The sequence below is a fragment of the Eucyclogobius newberryi genome, unplaced genomic scaffold, assembly GCF_026437365.1.
Source record: "Eucyclogobius newberryi isolate DKJ021-1_F unplaced genomic scaffold, fEucNew1.0.hap1 SCAF_20, whole genome shotgun sequence".
Lineage (NCBI taxonomy): Eukaryota > Metazoa > Chordata > Actinopteri > Gobiiformes > Gobiidae > Eucyclogobius > Eucyclogobius newberryi.
In genome coordinates, this window is record NW_027315835.1 from 11,589,286 (window position 1) to 11,614,193 (window position 24,908).

General features: G+C 40.1%; 4 protein-coding genes across 4 annotated transcripts; 2 read left to right on the top strand and 2 right to left on the bottom strand.

Annotated features, from left to right (window-relative positions):
* Window positions 1-9: 9 nt before the first annotated feature.
* Window positions 10-4,073, top strand: cd79b (CD79b molecule, immunoglobulin-associated beta). Its single transcript, XM_072455530.1, has 5 exons — window positions 10-429; window positions 1,264-1,575; window positions 2,474-2,592; window positions 2,700-2,753; window positions 3,253-4,073. The coding sequence occupies exons 1-5, from the start codon at window positions 357-359 to the stop codon at window positions 3,343-3,345; spliced, it is 651 nt and encodes a 216-aa protein (XP_072311631.1). The 5' UTR covers window positions 10-356; the 3' UTR covers window positions 3,346-4,073.
* Window positions 4,074-5,183: 1,110 nt separating this feature from the next.
* LOC140369221 (interferon a3-like) lies at window positions 5,184-6,330 on the bottom strand. Its single transcript, XM_072456495.1, has 5 exons — window positions 6,208-6,330; window positions 6,017-6,118; window positions 5,541-5,690; window positions 5,360-5,437; window positions 5,184-5,276 (listed from the first exon to the last, which is right to left on the bottom strand). Exons 1-5 carry the CDS (start codon window positions 6,328-6,330, stop codon window positions 5,184-5,186), a joined length of 546 nt encoding a protein of 181 aa, XP_072312596.1.
* A 2,098-nt stretch (window positions 6,331-8,428) lies between these two features.
* Window positions 8,429-9,352, bottom strand: LOC140369224 (interferon a3-like). The gene is made up of 5 exons (XM_072456497.1): window positions 9,230-9,352; window positions 9,051-9,143; window positions 8,809-8,958; window positions 8,635-8,721; window positions 8,429-8,512 (listed from the first exon to the last, which is right to left on the bottom strand). Exons 1-5 carry the CDS (start codon window positions 9,350-9,352, stop codon window positions 8,429-8,431), a joined length of 537 nt encoding a protein of 178 aa, XP_072312598.1.
* A 13,953-nt stretch (window positions 9,353-23,305) lies between these two features.
* LOC140369226 (interferon a3-like) lies at window positions 23,306-24,293 on the top strand. Its single transcript, XM_072456498.1, has 5 exons — window positions 23,306-23,428; window positions 23,515-23,607; window positions 23,700-23,849; window positions 23,937-24,023; window positions 24,210-24,293. The coding sequence occupies exons 1-5, from the start codon at window positions 23,306-23,308 to the stop codon at window positions 24,291-24,293; spliced, it is 537 nt and encodes a 178-aa protein (XP_072312599.1).
* The last annotated feature ends 615 nt before the right edge of the window (window positions 24,294-24,908 follow it).

Sequence of the window (24,908 nt, forward strand, 5' to 3'; positions counted from 1 at the left end):
TTAAACGCTATTAAACCCAATCTGCAGAAATGAAGATTAAATCCACAGTTTTCTCAAATGCTCTGATACACGCTTCACTGCTCGGTAAATCTGCTAAAATGTTCACGACAAACCAGACCAAATCAATTTAATTTATTTTACATTTTGTCCAATACTAAACTGTTGTGTTTGAAATCAGTGTGTATAGTGTTTTCTGTTCCTGTAAGAGTCCCCGCCTCCTCGCGCCTCTCTCAGTTCAGTTTAGACTACAGCTGTGGCCAGAGGTGCAACTTCAGCCTGTACTTCAATGCTACAAGTTTATTTCAGATTTCATTGTGTGTTTTGTTGGTTTTTTTGACACACATCTGGAAAGGAAAATGTCTCTTTTGACTGTCACTGTGTGCTGGCTTTTGACTGGATACTGTGGACTAACTTTGCTTCATCTTACAGGTAATTTTTCTCATATGATTTATCATGTGGCGTATTGCATATAGTTAAAACCATGTATATAATTGTTCAATACAGGATCTTTTTAAGTAATTGCCTTTTTATCCTTATTATAATTTGTGTGGTTTCTTCGTTGTTCAGTCACATATTTTGCATGCTATTTTTGCCACAAAGTACTATATTTCCTGTCCATCTGGAGCAAAGAGGAAGTTGTTGTTTTTTTAATAATCTTGCCCAGTTACTATAAAAACTCTTTTTCTTAAGGCAAACTTTTGACAACCAGTTTAATTTAGGAATTACCTAATTTATAGTTTTTGTCTTTTCTAGTGGAAGATCCGCCATTGGTTTATTTGGAAATGTTATTACTTTGCCAAGAATGTTCCATCATATGGCATTAAACTATCTCTATGGAGACAATCAGGTGGTTCCATCAAGTCAGAGGTGACCCTGTAGGTTTTTCATGGTAGGCCTTTTTAAATCTAGGCTCAAAATATATCTAATCAGACAAGACGTGGGCAATATTGAAATGCTGATAATGTTGTGAATGTTGTTTTGAAGCTATGCAAAAGTCGAATATCAAATATATCGTTTATGGTCAAAAATGCTTAAAAAAAAGCTGATAAAAATTTATTGAAAATACAAATTAAAGAGAGACTTGGCTTTTAACACTCGGTAATGGCCTGACACTTAATTTAGTACAGTTTGTTTTAATGATTGCACTGCTAAAATGTATTGTATTATGGTTTTCTGCTTTAGATTTTTACAAGAAAGCACTTTGGTCACTGGATTTTTGAGTTGCATAATACACCTTCTTCTTCCCTGTTTTTGTCTTGTCAGATGCTGCGACCCAAGCCCTCCAGATTACCCAGAAGCCCCGGTTCTACGGCGTGATGACTGGCAAGAGAGTGGGCATTTACTGCATCTCGTCCAAACGGCACCTGCCCTCCGTCGCCCGCTGGCACAAAGCCTCCAAGTTTGACGAGTCCAAGTCCCTGATCCAACATTCCATGAACAGGATTTTTGTCCGCAGTAGAAACCTGACGAAAAACGCCATCCTCATCCTCACCGAGCTCCAAACCGAGGACCAGGGCGTCTACTTCTGTGAGATCAACGATGTGTTTGGACCAGGCACCGAAGTGCAAGTGGCGAGTGAGTTACACGTGACTGATCACATAAAACGCACCGAACCAAGAAGAGCAGATAAACAGATTCGACTCAACGCCTTCCACCGCTGAGAAGGCCGGTTCTGTTATACTTTTGATATTTAGTGTCTATAACTACAATAACATCACTATTACTATTGCATACAACATATCAAGATAAGATAAGATATTCCTTTATTGTCCACACATAGGGAAATTTCATTGTTGCAACGCAGGTAGATACAGAGGAAAAGGACAGATAACTTATAGGAAGTTTAAAAAAACCACTCTTAATAGAAGAACTCTTAAAAACAAAACTCCTATAAGCAAAAACTGTTATAAACAAAACTCTTATAAACAAAACTCTTATAAACAAAACTATTGTAAAAACTCTTGTAAAAACACTCTTATTAGAAGAACTCTTATAAACAAAAACTCCTATAGACAAAACCTATTTCCTTCTAAGGAATGGAGGGGAAAAATAAAGATAAAATAAAATAAAAACAGCTGGCGTAAGACAAGATAATACTGATAATAATAGTAAAAAAAAACACTCTATTTTCATCAGTTATATGCACATGAATGTGACATTATTTCACATGGTTAAGTCAAATTGCCGTTACTGTGCGTATATTCAATAACAACAAAAAGGTCAGTATTTCTGGCGATCTCAAGAAAGTACTACTACTACTGTTTGCATAGAAACTGGTAAAGTAGCGTTTAAATAGTCTGCACGCTCAACATGGAGTAATTTACAAAATGTCCGGAAACTAAAATAATTGGTCCGTTTAAATTGCTGCTGAAAGGTTTGGAGCGGGGATCTAGGGTTTGTTTTTAGGTAATAAATCCTTTCAAGTGTTATATCGCAGCAGTTGTGTGTATGTTTATGTCTCTGTCTCTCCCAGAGCCTGTGAACCTTGCAAATGTCTTGTATCGGAGTCAAGTGAAGGACGGTCTCATTATTTTACAAGCTCTGCTGTTGGCTGCGCTCATCGCTGCGTTCGGGTTTCGCCAAAAGACCCTGGTAAATAGACTTTTCCATGTAATCTGTATTTTAAGACGTTATGCTGCGTTATGCTGCTTATATGATGTATATGGTAACTTTTAACACATTTCCCTTTGTACTTATAGTCTGTCAAGGAAGACTGCATCTACGAAGAGCCAGAAATGGACCACATTTATGAGGTTTTGATCATGTTATTTATTATTAACTTGATTATTATAACTGAAGTGTAATATATTTTCTTCAGTAATGTAAGTCAAATTACATTTTCATCCCATATCATCTGAAACCACCTTTAATGTGACCTTAACTAGTCTCTTAGGAGTATTCAAATCACTTTAAATGTTATTTTAGCCAAGCAGCAGATTTGCATTATCACATTTGATCTTAGTCAGTACATTCGGTTACAGATGATCAATTACATATAATCTGTTTTTACTGTTGCAAAGAGCGACCTAGCTGCAACCTTAAAAATAATCTATTTTTATTATTGAATACTATTCAATTTTCATAGTATGCAACCAATATGTGATTTAACTGTCCAGGTACAAGCTCAAAATGCATGTGGGTTCATTTCTGTCTTCTAAACGCCAATGCCACTTCAATACAACTGGTATAATAATAAAAACCATACAGACGCCATCGCAGTCATCTGAATTTGGACTTTTATGTATTCTTCAGGGTTTGGCGATTGATACATGTGGAGGAGGAGACCTGTATGAGGAGATCTCTGTTTACGCCCAGCCGGAAGGAGCAGAGGCCCCGTGGGAGTGAAACATAAAGACACCACCGCCACTTTGACTCTTGAGTGACAAACTGCAAGAGACCAGTGAATGAAGAGGTGCAGTTTGTGTTTTATTAGCACAGCGTCCATCCATCCTGCCAAATACAATCACTTAAGTTGTGGTCTAACTTTGCTAAAGCTGCATTATGTAACTTTTCATGGAGATGTTATTACTTTGCATGGAATGATCCACAGTATGTCGCAACAAAGTCAAGTTTCAGGTCAGATCTGTGGAGAGGCGAGCGGGTTCACAGATGGAAATAATGCATGTTTTTCAAGGTTTTGAGCAATAAAAATATATATATATATATATATATATATATATATATATATAAATACATATATATACTAAGACAAGCAGATGATAAAGCTAAAGAAGAGTTACATAGTGCACCTTTAATTTTCTTTATTTTTTTTCTTTTCTCGCCTCTCATTTTTGTGCCAGGATCTGTAATTTACGTGAGAAATATTGAGCAGTAGTAGTTAGTTTTACTGGTAGATGTGACAACCTTTATTATTCAGCTCTGTTTTACTTTTATACGTTGACTACTTATATTAATAATGCTTGAGAAATGATTTGACCTAATTATGATTATTGGATGTACCTAAGGTTCCATATTATTTGATTTATAAAAGAGTAACAGTGCCGCAATCATCACAGTAAAAATACATGATACATTTCTTCAGCAAATAAATAAATAATATGAATAATCTGTGTTTTTTATTGGTTTAGCAAGAACAAGCCGGTCTGCTCTTTGGAGGTGCAGCTTGATTTATTTGCAGATCCATTCATTTGCTCTAGTAGAGTTGACAAAATAGTATAGACTCAGCTTTTTGTGCTTCCTTTTGTATCTTTGGCTTGCAATCTGAACAACAACAAAAAAAACATTAAAATTCAATGGCACAAAATTACATTTTAATATTTTTTTCCAAATGTCCCACATTTTTTTGCCAACTGAAGTTTAGTCTGCACTTTGATGAATTTTATCATAAACACGGGCATCATATTTGACAAGCAGACTATTTCTAAAAGTGAAAAAACACAGTATATCCCTAATTCAGACTGTAATCTAATACTAATTATGTGCAACAATAGATTCATATCATTGAAGGAGAACACGTAACCGGAGTCCGTCTGCTGCTGCGTAATGACGTAATGCTGCGCGCTCGTGCCATGACGCAAACAGGGTGACAATCTCATCCAAAAGCTGCACCATGAATCCCAGGCTTTTTCTGCCAAGAATTAAGCCATTGCATAACTTGTATGATATAGTTTTATTTTTGTAGTGAAATTAGTCGCTTTTTTGACTAATTTACTCATCAGTTGCGGGTGTTTTGGATGCGCGCCTATAGAGTTTATTTGGGAAAACCAACGCTTCTTCAAAATCAAGGTCTGTACTGGAGAAAGTGTAACTCACCAGGAATATTCAAGCACCAGTCAGATAGAAATATGCTTTACTAACATGTTCACGCGCATCTGTCGTGGGGGACAAGACGCAGTATCTCCAGGGAGCAGTCTCTGAACTCTTCTTATTTGTGCTCCACCCATGAGCAGCTCAGGGCGGAGCCAGTCCCGACCACAGCAGAAGGGAAACGCCCCAAACATCTTCCTGCAGCGAGCTTAAAACGGGTGTGTCTTCTACAATGTGTGACTGACGTGACTAATGGAGTTCATTTCAATTACCTCTGCATTCTAATTATCACACATTTGTCACATTTGAGCTGATTCACAGAGAAACCATACAGAGCAAGTTTGGTAGATTCATCAGCAGTTTCAATAAATTAATAAATACAGGAATAAATAAGAATAAATAAGACATCAGGGGCTTTAGTTGGTTTTTGCGGGGAGCAGCAGATCGGCCCTTTGGAGATGCATTTTGACTTCTTTGCGGATCCATTCCCAGGTTTCAATGTCATGGCCCTGGAGACAAAGAGGTGGAAACATAAAACTCATGAAAAACGGGAAATTTGTTTCTTCAAAGTCTTTCGTTTAAATTGTCGTACCGTTTGCTCCAGTAGATTTGACATTCTCCTGAAGTACAAGCTCAACTTCTTGTTTTTTCTTTGGCTTTGGCTCGCAACCTGAACACAAGATTTTATAAAGTTATTTCAGTGGAACATATAGACAAAATAACACATGTATAATATTGGTGTGACTAAATGTTGAAGGAGAGGATCCACTTACGCACGATCGGAGTCCGTCCGCCTGCTGCGTGATGACGTTGAGAAAATCTTCCGCTGCGCTCTCCTGCCAGGACGCAGAGGTCTGGTCCTCCTCAAACACGGACACAATCTCATCCAAAAGCTGTGCCATGAATCTGAGAGTCTCCTCTGTCTGAAATGCAAACAACCCACATTACAGCACATGTGTGAGCTACAAGTTACAAGAGTCTTAATTGGAGTGGGACTGTTTTTACTAGAGGAATGACTGGATGCATAATATACTCGAAATGTGTATATTGATAGTATTTTTTGTGCGTCTTGTATTATTTTATTTTCTTGGCAACGCCATTTTTAGCTCAGCCTGTCCAGAGACATGCAGGTGGAAATGAGCAACTTGGTATAACCTGCTCACGCATGTTTCCTGTAGCTCAGCATTGTACTTGATAAATAAACTACTAAACTAAACTGAATTACATTTAGGCTGTCGGCTATACTTACTCTGGCTTTAGATGCAAGGTTATAGAGCTCATTCGGGAAGGCAAGAGCATCCTCAAGATCAGCGTCTTCAGTGGAGTTAATGGCGTTAATGGAGTTGTTCCCCTGGAGAATAAATGACACATAAGTGCTTAAGTATTTACACAAACATATTAGATACATAGATACACGTGCCATGTTGGGGACTGACTCACCATCGCGTTGAGAAGATCCAGGGAGTTGTCTCTGTACTCCTCGTACTTGTGCTCCATCCACCTGCAGCTGAGTGCAGAGCCGGTCCCGACCAAAGCGCAGACGAGTAGCATCCTGAACATCATCATTGTGCTTGATGAGATATTGCTATAGGATTAATAGGATTCAATATTTGTTGTGTGACTGTCACTGAACGAGCGGCTCAATTTATGGAGACCGTGTATTTCACTTTCCACTTTTCTCATGCGTCCAAAACCTCAGCATTTCACATTGGACTTCTGATGAAAACTGACCAAATCATACACAATGGATGAAACATGTTCCAGGTTAATTGTTTGGATAATTGCAGATAGTTTTAGTTTATTTTCTTCATAATTCAGACTAATTAATTTGTTATTTAATTTCACATCTCATTGAAGATTTGAACGTTGAGCTAAATAACAGGGGCGTAATATATTCTTTAATTGTTTTAATCTAAAGCTTTTGCAACTCGTGGTTCATCAAAGTTGTGCTTATTATTATTATTATTATTATTATTATTATTATTATTTTAACTAACTTTTACTGACGAATTAACTGAATAACTAACTAGAAGTGCTAATCAAATTGAGCTTTTGTGAATGGCAAATGCATAATATGTCTGGTAGGCAAGTCAAATTTGTTTAAAAAAATTAAATAAAAACTGTTGGATGAGAAATTGTTGCGAGTTGCCTCCAATTGTTGCTGAGTTGAAAATGAAAGTGGTTGTGTGCGTCAAGGCCGACGCTGTGGCTGGTTCCTCTGAAGTAGAAAACGCAGGGTGACATTTCGCTTGTTGTCCACACGCGGTGATGGATCAAAATAACTGTGAGAACTGCGTTTCAAACACGGCCTGTTGGATCATTCTAAGTGATATTTCAATAGTATGCATTAAATATTTCAAGTGTGGCCTATTTTAATTGGAATAAAATGTAAGACATTTTAACTGATTCAGAGATCATGGACGAGCTTTGTCATAAAATAAATGATTGAAAGTTCCAGCAGAACTTCTGAAGCTACATTTTATTATCATTGAATCTGTCTTTACAATACTGTATCCTAGTGTCATCGTTAAGGTACAGTGTAAATTAAATTAATAGATATTTAACCATGTTATGACTTTGTATACCAAATATCAGCATGAGCACATAACATAAGAAGAAGAACTATCCACACTCAGCAACTTTTCTCAGTGACAAAACATAGATACTATTTAAATTAAATTTTTTTAAAGCACCGGTTTGGAACTATCCACAGCACATGTGTGTGTTTTTATGTATTTGTTAATTTTATTGAATGTTTATTGGTATTTTCTTTGGATATTCTGTATTTATTTGTTTAATCTGTATTTTGTTTTAACAGTGTGCAAAGATAGTTTTTCTCATTGGGTTTAAATAAATGATACCTCCGCTTCACCGAACAGACCCTCTTCACAGTGTTCCCCTCCCGACTCCTCAAGAGGAGACCGTGTCCCCCTCCCGACTCCTCAAGAGGAGACAGTGTCCCCCTCCCGACTCCTCAAGAGGAGACAGTGTCCCCCGACTCCTCAAGAGGGGACAGTGTCCCCCTCCCGACTCCTCAAGAGGAGACAGTGTCCCCCGACTCCTCAAGAGGGGACAGTGTCCCCCGACTCCTCAAGAGGGGACAGTGTCCCCCTTCCGACTCCTCAAGAGGGGACAGGGTGTTTTCAGTGAGGCCTCCTAGACATTGGAACGTCCCAGACACGGTTAAGTTGCCAAACACTGTAGGCACCTTTAAATGTATATTATGTATATGAATGGTCTATGTGAAAAGTTCCATACAAATAATTTATCATTATCATTATCATTTGTATCAGTGGAAGTATTAGTGGTAGTGGTATCAACCTTTCCTTTAGTGCATAATTAATAGATGTATATTGTTTTTAACAGGCTGTTTATTACTCATTTGAAATCGTCAATTCAAAACTTGTATACATTTTATAAAATGACATTGTATTAGATTTAAAAGTACAAATAAAAATACAGTACATAGCTCAATAATTTAACGTTAATTCCATTGTTAATATCCTTCATAAATAATAAGACAGAAATAAATAGATATTACCATAAATAAATAGATATTACCATAAATAAATAAATAAATAAATAAATAAATAAATAAATAAATAAATATGAGGTCAGTAATACTGTTTTGAATAAATAAATGGTCTTTGGTCTTGGTGGTTTAAGACGTAGCCAGGATGTGCACTCTGTGGAGGTGCAGTCGGATTTCTTTCCGGACCAGTTCCCAGGCATCAGCGCTGTGTCCCTAAGGAAACAAGAATTTTACACCATCAGTTATCAACATTCAACATTCAACAACAACAACAACAACAACAACAACAACAACAACAACAACAACAACAACCTTGTAGAATATAAATAACTGACCATGTGCTCCAGGACGTGCCGTGAAAGTCTCTTAAAATACAGGCTCATCTTCCTTTGATTCTTCAAGTGGTGTTTATGCTTCCCAACCTGACCAGAACAGAGTGGTAAATGTCAATTAAGAACACATTTAGAGGATTATTATTTGAAGTGGAGACATTTGGAGCTGATACTTACACAAGAACGCACAGCATCTGCCTGCTGCGAAATGATGTTCAGAAAGTCCTCCGCTGAGCTCGCGCTCCAGGACGCGTGTGTCTGGTCCTGCTCAAACAGGGCATCAATCTCACCCAAGACGTGTGCCACAAATCTGAGCCGCTCTACCCGCTAAAACACAAAGTAAAAAGTATTTTTTTAATCTGAATATTCATGATTTAGTGGTTGATTAGTGCAAAAAGTTACGCTAAATCTCTACTTACTGACTCCTCGGACGCGTGTTTGTACAACTCATTTGGGAAGGCCGCAGCATCATCCAGCTCAAATTCATCGGTGGGTTTTTTGGAGTGGTTTTTCTTTATTAAAAATAACATTTATTAGTTCTAAACAAACAAAAAAGGCTTCACTACTTGAATGAATGTGCGTAATGGCTTGAACTCACCATTGTTTTCAGCAGAGCCAATGAGGCTTTGCTGTATATTTGAAAGTCCTTGTCCATCCATTTGCAGGTCAGTGACGAGCCTGCAGTGAAAAGGACGCACACCAAAAGGATCTTGTTCAGCATTTTGTTCAGTAGTGATGGCTGTGAACCAAACGTCTTGATCGATCCGCTCAGATATTAATCCACAGTTTTGTTATATTCAGATGTATCCTCGGGCTGATTGAGTCTGTCATGACTACAGCCTGGAGACTTTACTTTATACCTAAGGCCACTTTCGTTTTCCTAATTGGTTGGCATTATGAAGGAGTGACTTTCAAAGTGCTCAACTTTCCCTAAACCAGCTACAACATTACATTGCATCAGCAACAATAAAGTCTAGACATAATAAATTACAATTAAAACGTTTAGATATCTTAATATGTATTCCGCCGTAACTACAGAGCCGCGGCGCGGTCAAATAGCCCTGTCGTGTCAGGAGCCGCGGGACGGCCATATAGCCTCATGCCCTCAGCCCTAACCCTTAGCCTGACCCTAACCCGGCGCGGTCGAACCCGGCGCGGTCAAATAGCCCAGCAGTTTCGGCCGCGCGCTGCGGCTCCTTAAACAGGCCTAACGTGAGATAGAAACACAACAAAATAAACAAAACACTGAAATAACCTACAAAACAATGTTAAAACCTGTGCGTGATTGTGCGTCGTAGAAACGCATAATCAGGTCTTAATCTGGGCCCGTGAAGAATTAACCTCATGTAACGTATACGTTTACTATAAATAATTATAAAATAGCATAATGATGCCATTATAAAGCCTATAGTGCAGCAGGCGTGTTTTCACAATTGTAATCATCATCCATTTAATGTTGTTTATCTTATTGAATGTATATCACTCTATGTAGTAGAACTTATTCATACGTAATAAGCGTAAGGCCGTTAATTAGAAAATGATTTTTAAATTTTTACTTACTTTGTTTACACAAACTTTCACGTTTGTGTCGTCACTTGTTGCAGTTTATAGGTTAATTGCTTTTGGATTTCTCTCCCTCGGGGACGCCCCTGCACGCGTCTTAGGGATCATCTCAAAATGGGTTGAAGCTGAAAAGACTTAATATTTCAGCTTCAATACATCGTTGTGGCAGTAATTGTTTTGAAATGCTAAAAAACTCTATCAGCAACGAGCATTAGGCCAACATTAGGCGGCGGATGCGGGCGCGGAGCACTGCGTACGGGGAGCACGGCGGGTGCGTGGCCCTTGCGGGGGAGCACGGCGGGTACGGGCGCGGAGTTCGGCGGGAGCGTGCTCCCCTGCACGGTGCGCCGTGGCCCGTGCGGGGAGCGGGGCGGGCGTCGCCAACACGGCTGGTGCAGAAAAGTTGGAAATGCTTTTTTACGGTAAGACGCGGCGCAGCAAATTATCAAAAGATTATGCTCTAGTAACGTGCTACGCACTGACCGGAAGAAGGACCAACACATACCCGCATGAGGTTTCGGCCAATCACAGAAGACGTGAGATTCTCACTGAGACAAAAGCACGTGTCCTGCTTCTGTCATTCTGACGTCATGTCTAAGGTCTAAACTCACTCGCAATTGACAATTACAGGTTTTGACAAGAAACATTAGTTTCTCTCTCTCATCCTCTTGAGACTATCTCAATGTGGTCATCTCACAGTTTCGGTTGAATGGGATGTGCCGTAGGGCCCCTAGGGCCCGTGGACCATGTGGATTGAGTAAACAAACATGCGCGACAGGTGACAGGTGACATTATTTGGAGAGTTCATAACTTTTAAATATAAACTTACCAAAGGATGTTCAGGGATGTTCACTAGAGGTGAGCAGGGTCTATCAAGCTACTATCATTTTATCAACGCGTAACATTTTATGTACTACTACCACTACTACCACTACTACCACCACTACTACTACTACTACTACTACTACTACTACTACTACTACCACTACTACCACTACTACCACTACTACCACTACTACTACTACTATTACTACTACTACTACCACTACTACCACTACTACCACTACTACTACTACTACTACTACCACTACTACCACTACTACCACTACTACTACTACTACTACTACCACTACTACTACTACTACTACTACTACTACCACTACTACCACTACTACCACTACTACTACTACTACTACTACTACTACCACTACTACCACTACTACTACTACTATTACTACTACTACTACCACTACTACCACTACTACCACTACTACTACTACTACTACTACTACTACCACTACTACCACTACTACTACTACTATTACTACTACTACTACCACTACTACCACTACTACCACTACTACTACTACTACTACTACCACTACTACTACTATTACTACTACTACTACCACTACTACTACTACTACCAGAGTACTACCTCTGCTTCCGAAGAGTGCACACGCTTTTTTGCTCGCTCCGCTTGCTATCGCTGTTTTCCTTATTTATTTTGCTTTTTAATCAGTTTTTGTCTTCCAAACATTTTTGCTTTAGACTTTTTTCAAGTAAACCAAGGATTTTAAGAACATTTTTCCAGTTTTAACGACATATCTGACGCCAGCGACATGTCCGGGAGAAGAAGGGAGAAAGACTGTGAACGCTGTCGGAAATATCAACAAGAAATTAATGAGCTGAAAACACGGATATTTGTTTTGGAATCTGAAAAAGTTCTTCACGATACCATTCCTGTGTCAACCGACGGTAAGAAGAGCACACTTTTTACAAGAAAAACTGCTACTTTCAACCTAAACCGCAGTGACTCTGTGTCGTTTCCAAAACTGTCTAAAAACCAGAAAGACCAGGCTGTTTCTTGGAACAAACTTGGAGCAAAGCCTAAACGATACAAAGATAACGTGAAGTCGCCTAAAATACAGCTCACCAACAGATTTTTACCACTTTCAGAGATGGAATTAAATGAAAAAAGGAAAGATGACATGGCCAAAATACAGCGAGGAGGATCTGTGCCAGGAGCCAAGGTCACGAAGATTGTTTTAGTTGGGGACGGCGCGATAAGTCACGTGACGCATGAAAAGATAAACACACATTCTTTTCCAAGCGCCACTGTTTCTGAGATAACGTCACTCCTTCCAAATATTATGGCTAAGCATGGAGGAGCTAAACAGCTGATTGTGCACGTGGGTGCAGTGGACATGCGGCGGGAACAGACTGAAGTTTTGAAAAAAGACTTCTTGAAGTTATTTGACGTGCTTGATAAAATGGAAATCAAAACATTCATAAGTGGACCTCTTCCAAACATCGACAGGAGGATAAACAAGTTTAGCCGGCTTCTTCAGTTGAACACATGGCTGTCCAAAGAGTGTTCCTCGAGAGGATTACATTACATTGAGAACTTCTATCTATTCTGGAAACGAGAGGACCTGTTTAAGAGAAATGGCCCCCACCTATGCAGAGGTGGAGTGAGGGTGCTGACAGAGAACCTGCTCCACGCTCTGAGGCATTGGACTGGGCCTGGACAGGGTCCTGAGCAGATAGTTAGATAAGAGAGGAATGAGAGAAGAATTCCTGCTCCATCAGCCAGAGACCGAGCCAATGTTTCAACATCAAAAGCACCACAACCTCAGCCTCCACCAAAGGATTCATCAGCAGCTGCTCCACCACCACCAGCAAAGGATTCAGCTCCAGCTGCTCCGCATTCACCTCCACCGCCTCCAGCAAAGGAACAATCTTCAAAGGCCTTGGACCCATCTGTGACAAGCCCAACAACATCCCTGTCATCGCCCCTGCCTTCACACCAGCCCTGGGTTCCCCCTGCAACATCTACTCCCACTAAATATTCATCATTCTCCTTCTCATCTCCACTCTCACCCATGGGCCTTCCCAGCCATTTTGAAAGTCTGATCAAATCAGGCATTAAGATGGCTCCACTCACGCCCAATATAGCAAGGGCTATGTCTTCCCTGCACAAGCCGACTACACCAACAAAAGCCCCACCACCCATCCCCCCTCGCCTCTCACCTGGTCCCAAACTCTCCTTGGCTACAAAAGCCCCACCACCCATCCCCCCTCGCCTCTCACCTGGTCCCAAACTCTCCTTGGCTACAAAAGCCCCACCACCCAGTGCATCCTAGCTATCTCCCATAGCTAGGATGCACTGGGTCTCAGCGTTGCCGGGACTTATTGTCACATTAAAAATCAAACCAACCCGGGGCCCTATGTAAAAAGAGCCCCCCCTAGTGCTATTTCTGTAGTCACATCATCACAGAGATGGAAAAACAAAATGCGAGTCAGGCCCAATCTGAGAAATGTGATTCATATTCCCTGTGAAAAGATAAAGCCCAGTCTCACTGAAACTAGTCTGAAACTTGCTGTGCTAAATGTCAGATCCTTATGTAACAAATCTCTCTTAATTAATAATTTTATTTCTTCTTATAATCTTGATTTTATGTTTTTAACTGAAACATGGCTTGACAAAAACACAGGAAATGTAGTTCTGATAGAATCTGCTCCACCCAACTTTAAGTTTGAATCTGAAACACGAGAAAACAAAAAAGGGGGTGGAGTCTGTGCTGTCTTTAGAGATGAAATAATTACCCGCAGGTTGTCTTTTGGGGTGTTTTCATCATTTGAGTATGTATCCTTTAAAATGGAGCTAAAACGGTCTCCATCCATTCTCTTCATTGTTTTATACAAGCCTCCCCAGCACTGCCAAAATTTTATTGATGATTTTACTGAGATGATTTCAGTCATATGCACAGACTTTGATGGTTTGGTCATTACAGGTGATTTCAATGTGCATGTTGATAATATTTGTGACAGAAACGCTAAAGAGCTTGATGCTGTCCTTGAAACCTTCAGTCTTACTCAGCATGTGAGAGGCCCCACCCACAGCAAAGGACACACTCTAGATCTCATAATTACAAAGGGGGTAAATATTTCAAATGTTAATGTGATCGATGTTGCTCTGTCTGATCATTTCTGTGTCTTCTTTGACCTGTCTGTTTCTCCCAAACCTCCGGTTGGTCCTGCAGTTGTTCAGAGGAGACACATAAGTGATTGCACAGGTGCACTGTTTATGGAAATGATAAACTTTGAAAATGTCTCATGTTCTAATGTAAATGATTTGTTGAACTCTGTTACATCTAGTGTTTTGAATGTTCTGGACACCATCGCCCCTATAAAGGCTAAAATGGTTAAAAATAAGCAGAAGGCGCCGTGGAGAAATTATGATTCGGTCAGGGCACAGAAAAGGGAGTGCCGCAGGGCCGAACGGAAATGGCGCAAGTCAAAGCTCCAGGTTCAAAAAGAGATTTACAAAAGAAAAGCTGAACATGTACAACCTAATCTTATGTAGAACTAGGGAAAGATATTTTTCTGAAATAATTGGAAGCTGCAGTAACAACTCGCGTGTCCTGTTTGCCACAGTAAACCCTCCAGCTCAGCTGCCGTTAGAACTCATTTCCACATCCAAGTGTAATGAGTTTGCATTATTCTTTAATGACAAAGTTCAGGGCATTAAAAATGCTATAAATCCCACAATGCAAAAAATTACCCTAAAACCACCAAGACACTTAGAGCTAACTCACTTTGCACCAGTAACTGACAAAACTGTCCATGAGATCATCACCAGTCTGAGTTCATCTACATGCTGCCTTGATATGTTACCCACCAAATTTCTAAAGTCTGTGCTGAACAGTTTGTTAGCACCATTCACTCACATAGTTAACATGTCGCTTCAATCTGGAACATTCCCAATGTCTTTGAAAACTGCGGTCATAAAGCCTCTCCTAAAGAAGAGCAGTCTTGATGCCGCAGTACTGAGTCATTACCGGCCCATCTCTAATCTACCATTTTGGGGCAAAGTCCTTGAAAAGGTTGTTTACCAACAGCTCACAGATTTCCTCCTAATAAACAACTCATTTGATGTTTTTCAGTCAGGTTTTAGACCTCATCACAGCACTGAGACTGCTCTTGTCAAGGTGACAAATGACATCCGCCTGAACACTGACACGGGCAAAGCCTCAGTCTTAATTCTGTTAGATCTGAGTGCTGCTTTTGACACTGTCGATCATGGGATCCTCTTACAGAGACTAGAGGACTGGGTGGGCATCAGTGGCACTGCCCTAAACTGGTTAAGGTCCTATCTGGAAGACAGGAAGTACTTTGTTGAAATTGGTAGCTGTGTCTCAGACCACATGACCCTGACCTGTGGAGTGCCCCAAGGGTCAGTCCTGGGTCCCCTTCTGTTCAACCTCTACATGCTGCCGTTGGGTCAGTTGATACGCAGTGAAAATGTGTCCTATCACAATTATGCAGACGACACTCAGATCTATGTTTCACTGTCGGCAGGTGAATATGGACCAGTAGATTCACTCTGTCACTGCATCCAACAGATCAGTGTGTGGATGCAAAACAACTTTCTCCAGCTGAACTCAGACAAGACTGAAATAATCGTTTTTGGCCCACAGAAACAAAGAGAAAGTGTTAGCGGTCACCTCCAGAGTCTCGCTCTAAAACCTACAAACCAAATTAGAAATCTGGGGGTAATAATGGACTCAGACTTGAACTTTAATAGCCACGTCAAATCAATAACATCAGCAGCTTTTTACCATCTAAAAAACATTACCAAAATCAAAAATATACTGTCAAAACCAGATTTAGAGAGACTTATCCACGCGTTTGTCTCCAGTAGATTAGACTACTGTAACGGCCTGCTCACTGGTCTCTCCAAACGAGTTGTAAAACAGCTGCAGTACATCCAGAACGCTGCTGCTCGGGTCCTGACTAGAACCAGGAAGTATGATCACATTAGTCCTGTTCTCAGGTCTCTGCACTGGCTCCTGTGGCTCAGAGAATAGACTTTAAAGCAGCTCTGCTTGTGTACAAGTCTCTCCATGGCCTAGCACCAAAGTACATCTTGGATATGTTAGTGCCATATGAACCATCTCGGACTCTGAGGACCTCAGGGACCGGCCTCCTGCTGGTGCCCAGAGTCAGGACAAAACATGGGGAATCTGCGTTTCAGTTTTATGCAGCTAAAATCTGGAACAGTCTTCCTGAAGATGTGAGACAGGCTTCTACTCTGACAATCTTCAAATCTAAGCTAAAAACAGTTTTGTTTAGCTGCACATATGACTGAAAGGATTTTTTCTTTGCACTCTTCTCTTTTGTTTGTGATTTTATTAGTTTAGAAAATCAGTTGGATTGATAATTTTTAATTTAGTTAATTTTATTGTATTATAAGAAGTTTGCATGTGTGTGCATATCCTGGACGCTTGGGGGCGCACTACTGTTACCTGTCATGTAAAACAGGTGAAGAAGTTTTGTTGTAAAACTTTGTTAATAAAGAGAGATGGCTGGAGCAACACGGTCGTTTTACCATGCTGCGACTACACCAGTGGTCCTACGCGTAAAACAGGCTCATGCAGTCATTATTTTCCGAAGAGGTTAAAACGAAGGAACAAAGAACTAGGATTAGCCTCTACATTAAGTAAAACGACCTCGCTCAACCAGAGCACGAGCCGTGGAGGAGCCCAACATCGTGGCAAGATAACAAGAAAAAACTACGAACTGGTAACCTGCGCTGAAGAGAATATGAGACAACAGGAATGTTGTAGTCTTTGTTAGATGACACTCAAGAAGAAAGCAAAGCACGCTTTGTGTCATAGACTACTTTATTTGAACTGCTGTTGATTGCCAATGAACATTTGCGGGCTAATTTGAGCCAAAATGGAGGACGACACGACGCAGGAAACCAGAGCGAGAGGAAATGAGTGCAGTGTCGAGGATGTCCACAAGAGGGCGTCAAGGTACACGGAAAAAGGGTTGGAAGACGCACTGCACAGACAAATGAACGCAAGAAGAGCAAAGCTTGCTCAATTGACTGAGAAAATGAACAAGATAAGTACTATGATGAAAAATAGTGAAAATCCTGACACAGTTGATGAACATTTAAACAAGTTTTCAAAACTTATGAACGACTTTGTTCAGTCAAACGAAAATGTACTTCAGCTGTTGTGTGAGGAAGAAAGGGAAGCTGATCAGACATACTGGTTCCTACCTAAAAAGGACCAGTACAACAGTTTCACCATGGAAGCTGAAAACTGGACTATTTCTTCAAGACAATTGAGACAGGACGACGTGGGTCCAGATGACAGCGCATCGATGACCAGTGTATCAAGGAAGCGGCGACCGGGATCCTGCGTGTCCGGGACCAGGGCCAGCTGTTGCGGTTCAACTACATCGTCTACATCATCTACATCTGCTGCACGTCGTAAGGAACAAGCAGAACGAGCTGCTCTTGTTGCTCAAGCAGAGAAGCTCAAAGAAAAACAAGCTTTGGAGTTTGAGGAGCTGAAGTTAAAGGCCAAGAAAGAGCAGCTAGAAATGGAAACTCAGATTGCTGCTTCTACAGCAAAGATAAAGGTGCTGGAGGAATGTGAGTATGAAGGTGAAAATGGAAGTGTAACCAACGTGAACACTCACCTAGGGGTTACAAGAAGATCAGAGTTCCCTCTGTTGTGACTAATAATGAACAGCCGAATGCTCACAGCTTAAATAGACCTCAAATGTTTCAACAGGAGATCCCCACTCAACAAGTAGAAATGGACAATACAGTTAACTTGTGTGAAGTAATGCTAAAACAGAATGACGTTACAGAAATGTTGGTAAAGCAACAAAGACTCACAAACTTACCTCAGAGAGATTTGCCTATTTTCAGTGGTGATCCTTTAGAGTTCAAACCTTTTCTAAGAGCATTTGAACACACAATCGGTAGCAAAACTGATGATGACAGTGACAGGATTTATTATCTTGAACAGTTTACAAGAGGTGAACCAAAAGACTTAGTTAGAAGTTGTCAGCACATGATGCCTCAGCTTGGGTACTAAGAGGCAATGAAACTTCTACACTATCACTATGGCAATGAGATCAAAATTGCAAATGCTTACCTGAATAGAGCTGTAAACTGGCCTCAGGTAAAGGCAGATGATGCAAAAACTCTACACAGTTACTCTCTATTTCTTACTGGTTGTAACAATGCAATGCAGGACATTAATCACCTTGAGGAACTAGACAACCCAACAAACCTAAGAGTCGTAGTTTCCAAGTTACCTTACAAGATGAGAGAAATGTGGAGAGTCTTTGCCTTTGACATTCAGGAAACATCTGGGAGGAGAGTAAAGTTTTCAGATCTAGTTCGATTTGTGAACAGACAAGCTAAAATAGCTTCAGATCCTTTATTTGGTAACATTAAAGATGCTGATGACAAAGTCAAGCAAAACATAAATCCAAATAGGGCATTTAGACCAAAGGGCAGTGCTTTTGCTACCAGTGTGGCACCTGCAACAAGAGAAAGCATGCCAGATGCTAATAAAGGCAACTTGCGTCCTACAGCTGATGCGTTTCAAAAACCATGCACGTACTGTGAGAAAAGTCACTCACTAGCAGATTGTCAGAAAATAAGAAAACTGCCTCAAAAGGAAAGAATAGAGTTTCTTAACGGAAAAGGACTCTGTTTTTCATGTTTGACACAAGGGCATATGAGTAAAGACTGTAAGAAACGAATCCAATGTGACTATTGTTCCAAGAGACATCCAAATATGCTTCATTACGATAAAACAGTGGATGAAGCTGTACAGGACAATCTCAACAATGCCACTGTAAACTCAAACACTGAAGTCATGAGTCCTATTCCAGTCACGGGTGGTACATGTGGTGCTACCGGGGCCGGTAGCAGCAGTAGAGTTTTGGCGGTTGTGCCAGTTCATGTTAAGCTTAAGAAAAACAACAAAACTGTAGAAACGTATGCATTTTTGGACAATGGCAGTGAAGCAACTTTTTGCTCAGAGAAACTTATGAGACAACTTGGCATAGAAGGAAAGAAAACGCAAATCCTTCTTCGCACCATGGGTCAGAAAAAGGTAGAGCCTAGTTATATAGTTTCAGGCTTAGAAGTTTGTGGTGTAAAAGAGAATATGTACATTGATTTACCTGACACGTACACTCACAAGGACATCCCAGTTTCTAAAGAAAGCATTCCTATGCAACAAGACATTGAAAAGTGGCCACATTTGTATGGTGTAGAACTGCCAGAAGTAGATGCAGATGTTGGACTTTTGATTGGAGCAAATGCTTACAAGGCTATGGAACCTTGGGAAATCATCCACAGCATATATGATGGTCCCTATGCAGTTAAAACAATCTTAGGCTGGGTAATAAATGGCCCATTGAAAGGAAATGACTCTGAAACTGACCAAAGTGCTTCTGTAAATCGCATTTCAATGTCAGAAATAGAAACCCTGTGTTTGAAACAGATTAATCACGACTTTCCAGAAAAAGCCTCTGATGAGAGGCAGGAAATGTCTCGTGAGGATTTACAATTCATGGACTTTGTTAAGGACACTGTTAAAAGGGTTGACGGTCACTTTTGTGTGGGCCTACCTCTAAAGAACAAATCTGTCAAACTACCAAACAATCGCTCAGTAGTTGTGCAGAGAGCAGAAAGCCTTAAAAGGAAAATGCTCAAAAACAATGACTTACTCAAAGAGTATAAGGCATTCATGCCTGACCTAATAGACAAAGGATATGCCGTTCCTGTGCCACAAAAACAAATTGATCGTGACGATGGACGAGTATGGTACATACCTCATCACGGGGTGTACCACCCACAGAAAAGAAAGCTGCGTGTTGTTTTCGATTGTACAGTCTCATATCAGGGCAGATCACTGAACCAGGAACTCTTACAAGGTCCTGATTTGACTAATACACTAATAGGAGTATTAACTCGATTCAGACATGATCACATTGCTTTGATGTCAGACATAGAAGCAATGTATCATCAGGTTAAGGTACAGCCAGAGGACACAGACATGTTACGCTTTCTCTGGTGGCCTGAAGGAAATTTGGATAAACCCATGCAGGAGTTTAAAATGACAGTGCATTTGTTTGGTGCAACATCTTCACCCAGTTGCGCTAATTTTGCCTTAAGGAAAACTGCAGAAGACGCTACAGAAGAAGTGGCACCCATGGCTGTGAGTGCAGTGCAGAATAACTTTTATGTAGACGACTGTCTCTTCTCAGTGTCAAATGAAAGCGATGCCTGTACCATGGTAAAAGAACTGACAGAATTTTGTGCAAATGGAGGCTTTCGTCTCACTAAGTGGAATAGCAACAGCAGAGTTGTTTTGGCCTCCATACCTGAAACAGAAAGAGCGTCTGAGGTCAAGACATTAGATCTCTGTCATGACAATCTACCGGATGAACGAGTTTTAGGAGTAATCTGGTGTATTGAAACCGACTCATTTAAAATTAAGATCAATACAAAGCCAATGGAAAAAAACAGGCGTGGCATTTTGTCATTTGTGAGTTCAATCTATGATCCATTAGGGTTCCTGTCCCCAGTTATTCTCCCTGCAAAAATTATCTTGCAAGAACTGTGTGGAAAGAAATTCTCTTGGGATGAGGATATACCTGAAGAACTTGCTCAGAAGTCACAGGCTTGGATATCAGACCTTGAAAAGCTACAAGGTTTCACAGTTGACAGGTGTTTCAAACCAGTCGGATATGACAATGTTACATCTGCACAACTGCATCATTTTGCAGATGCGAGTGAACGTGGGTACGGAGTGGTTACATATCTTCGACTGACAAACGAAAAGGGCGAAGCTCACTGTTCGTTCGTAATAGGCAAGTCCAGAGTATCGCCTCTGAAACAAACAACGATTCCTAGGTTAGAGCTAACGGCTGCTGCTGTGGCTGTAAAGATGGACAAACTAATGAGAAATGAGCTACAAATGCCATTGAAAGAATCAGTGTTCTGGACTGATAGTACTACAGTGCTAAGGTACGTTGCAAATGACGGTCTCAGATTTAAGACTTTTGTTTCAAACAGAGTGTCACTTATCAGAGATCATTCCAATGTCAGTCAGTGGAGATATGTGAACTCTGAGTTGAACCCTGCTGACCATGCTTCGAGGGGCATGAAAACCTCTGAGTTCCTTTCAAACAAATCTTGGATTGATGGACCGGAATTTCTAAGTAAAGACAGTACACACTGGCCTGTGTCACCAATATTATCAAAGGATGTTCAAAATGATGCTAACGTGAAGGTTATGAGTGTTAATGTTGACATTGTGCAAGCTGATCCAATCAGTAAACTTAACAGTCACTACTCAGACTGGCACAGATTAAAGAAAGCTGTTGCCTGGATGCTGAGACTAAAACAGCTTCTTAAAGAAAAGACTCAAGAGAGAAAAGTTAGTGATGTTCAATGTCCAAGCAAAAATGTCACAAACAAAAAGCAAAGGCTTAAGTCAAAAACGATCAAAAGTTATTTGACAGTAGCAGAATTGGAAAATGCTGAGATTGAGATTGTGAAGTTTTGTCAAAGACAAAGCTACAAAGATGAGATACAAACTTTACAAAAGGGTGAAAAGCTTAAAAGAACGAGTCATGTTGTCAAACTAGATCCTGTATTGGACAATGGTGTGTTCCAGACTACTACTACTACCACCACCACCACCACCACCACCACCACCACCACCACCACCACCACCACCACCACCACCACCACCACCACCACCACCACCACCACCACCACCACCACCACCACCACCACCACCACCACCACCACCACCACCACCACCACCACCACCACCACCACCACCACCACCACCACCACCAACACCAACACCAACACCACAGTGTTTGGCAGCTTAACATTCTCTGGGAGAGTTTCAAAGTTTAGGAGCCCTCACTGAAAACACCCTGTCTCCTCTTAGAGGGAGACACTGTGAAGAAGGTCGGTTCAGTGGAGCAGTCATACATTTAGTTCTTCTTTTCAACAATTTATTTCAAAGCATCAGTGCTACAGCAGCATGTTGATGTTTTTGCTCCACCATGTGAGGACATCATGTTCTTCCTTGTTACCCATAAAGAACTCTATTTTACTTTACAGAAATAAACAGTGTAATGTTTCATATAAAGCATTTAAATAAACTCATCACAACTATTCTTCTCTCTTCGTTACACTATTGTTTAATTTGTTCTACTTGCTGTGTTTTAAAAAGAAAGAAGAAGAGATTAAGTGCATTTCAGAGCCATACTTTACGAACCAACTTCATACTAACATGATGCAATACACGTGTTCAACACTAGACGTCACAATTGAGCCTGTTTGAAGTTTAACTTTTATACTTTATTTGGGAGAAAAGTTTAGATTACATAGGCCTTCAGTTGAACTAAATGTTTGGTTCTGCATTCACAGTGTCAATAAAAAGCATCAATGTCATGAGTCAGAATATCTTCAATGTAAATCTCAGGTGAAGCTCAGGAATGTTGAGCCTGTTACAATTGACAGTGACGTAATCTAGTTTCATTTTCTAACACAGGTGAGACACGTGCAGGGGCGTCCCCGAGGGTGAGAAATCCAAAAGCAATTAACCTATAAACTGCAACAAGTGACGTAACAAACATGAAAGTTAGTGTAAAAAAGGTAAGTAAACATTTAAAAATAATGTTCTAATTAACGGCCTTACGCTTATTACGTATGAATAAGTTCTACTACATAGAGTGATATACATTCAATAAGATAAACAAAATTAAATGGATGATGATTACAATTGTGAAAACACGCCTGCTGCACTATAGGCTTTATAATAGCATCATAATGCTATTTTATAATTATTTATAGTAAATGTATACATTACATAAGGTTAATTCTTTACAGGACCTGATGGTTTTAACATTGTTTTATAGGTTATTTCGGTGTTTTATTTATTTTGTTGAGTTTTTTTTTCACATTAGGCCTGTTTAAGGAAAATATATTAAGATATTTAAACGTTTTGATTGTAATTTATTATGTCTAGACTTTATTGTTGCTGATGCAATGTAATGTTGTAGCTGGTTTAGGGAAAGTTGTGCACTTTGAAACAATCAGGAAAACGAAAGTGGCCTTAGGTATAAAGTAAAGTCTCCAGGCTGTAGTCATGACAGACTCAATCAGCCCGAGGATACATCTGAATATAACAAAACTGTGGATTAATATCTGAGCGGATCGATCAAGACGTTTGGTTCACAGCCATCACTACTGAACAAAATGCTGAACAAGATCCTTTTGGTGTGCGTCCTTTTCACTGCAGGCTCGTCACTGACCTGCAAATGGATGGACAAGGACTTTCAAATATACAGCAAAGCCTCATTGGCTCTGCTGAAAACAATGGTGAGTTCAAGCCATTACGCACATTCATTCAAGTAGTGAAGCCTTTTTTGTTTGTTTAGAACTAATAAATGTTATTTTTAATAAAGAAAAACCACTCCAAAAAACCCACCGATGAATTTGAGCTGGATGATGCTGCGGCCTTCCCAAATGAGTTGTACAAACACGCGTCCGAGGAGTCAGTAAGTAGAGATTTAGCGTAACTTTTTGCACTAATCAACCACTAAATCATGAATATTCAGATTAAAAAAATACTTTTTACTTTGTGTTTTAGCGGGTAGAGCGGCTCAGATTTGTGGCACACGTCTTGGGTGAGATTGATGCCCTGTTTGAGCAGGACCAGACACACGCGTCCTGGAGCGCGAGCTCAGCGGAGGACTTTCTGAACATCATTTCGCAGCAGGCAGATGCTGTGCGTTCTTGTGTAAGTATCAGCTCCAAATGTCTCCACTTCAAATAATAATCCTCTAAATGTGTTCTTAATTGACATTTACCACTCTGTTCTGGTCAGGTTGGGAAGCATAAACACCACTTGAAGAATCAAAGGAAGATGAGCCTGTATTTTAAGAGACTTTCACGGCACGTCCTGGAGCACATGGTCAGTTATTTATATTCTACAAGGTTGTTGTTGTTTTTGTTGTTGTTGTTGTTGTTGTTGTTGTTGATGTTGATGATGATGATGATGATGATGATGATGATGATGATGATGATGATGATGATGATGATGATGTTGTTGTTGTTGTTGTTGTTGATAACTGATGGTGTAAAATTCTTGTTTCCTTAGGGACACAGCGCTGATGCCTGGGAACTGGTCCGGAAAGAAATCCGACTGCACCTCCACAGAGTGCACATCCTGGCTACGTCTTAAACCACCAAGACCAAAGACCATTTATTTATTCAAAACAGTATTACTGACCTCATATTTATTTATTTATTTATTTATTTATTTATTAATTTATGGTAATATTTATTTATTTCTCTCTTATTATTTATGAAGGATATTAACAATGGAATTAACGTTAAATTATTTAACTATGTACTGTATTTGTACTTTTAAATCTAATAAAATGTAATTTTATAAAATGTATACAAGTTTTGAATTGACGATTTCAAATGAGTAATAAACAGCCTGTTTAAAACAATATACATCTATTAATTATGCACTAAAGGAAAGGTTGATACCACTACCACTAATACTTCCACTGATACAAATGATAATGATAAATTATTTGTATGGAACTTTTCACATAGACCATTCATATACATAATATACATTTAAAGGTGCCTACAGTGTTTGGCAACTTAACCGTGTCTGGGACGTTCCAATGTCTAGGAGGCCTCACTGAAAACACCCTGTCCCCTCTTGAGGAGTCGGGAGGGGGACACTGTCCCCTCTTGAGGAGTCGGGGGACACTGTCCCCTCTTGAGGAGTCGGGGGACACTGTCTCCTCTTGAGGAGTCGGGAGGGGGACACTGTCCCCTC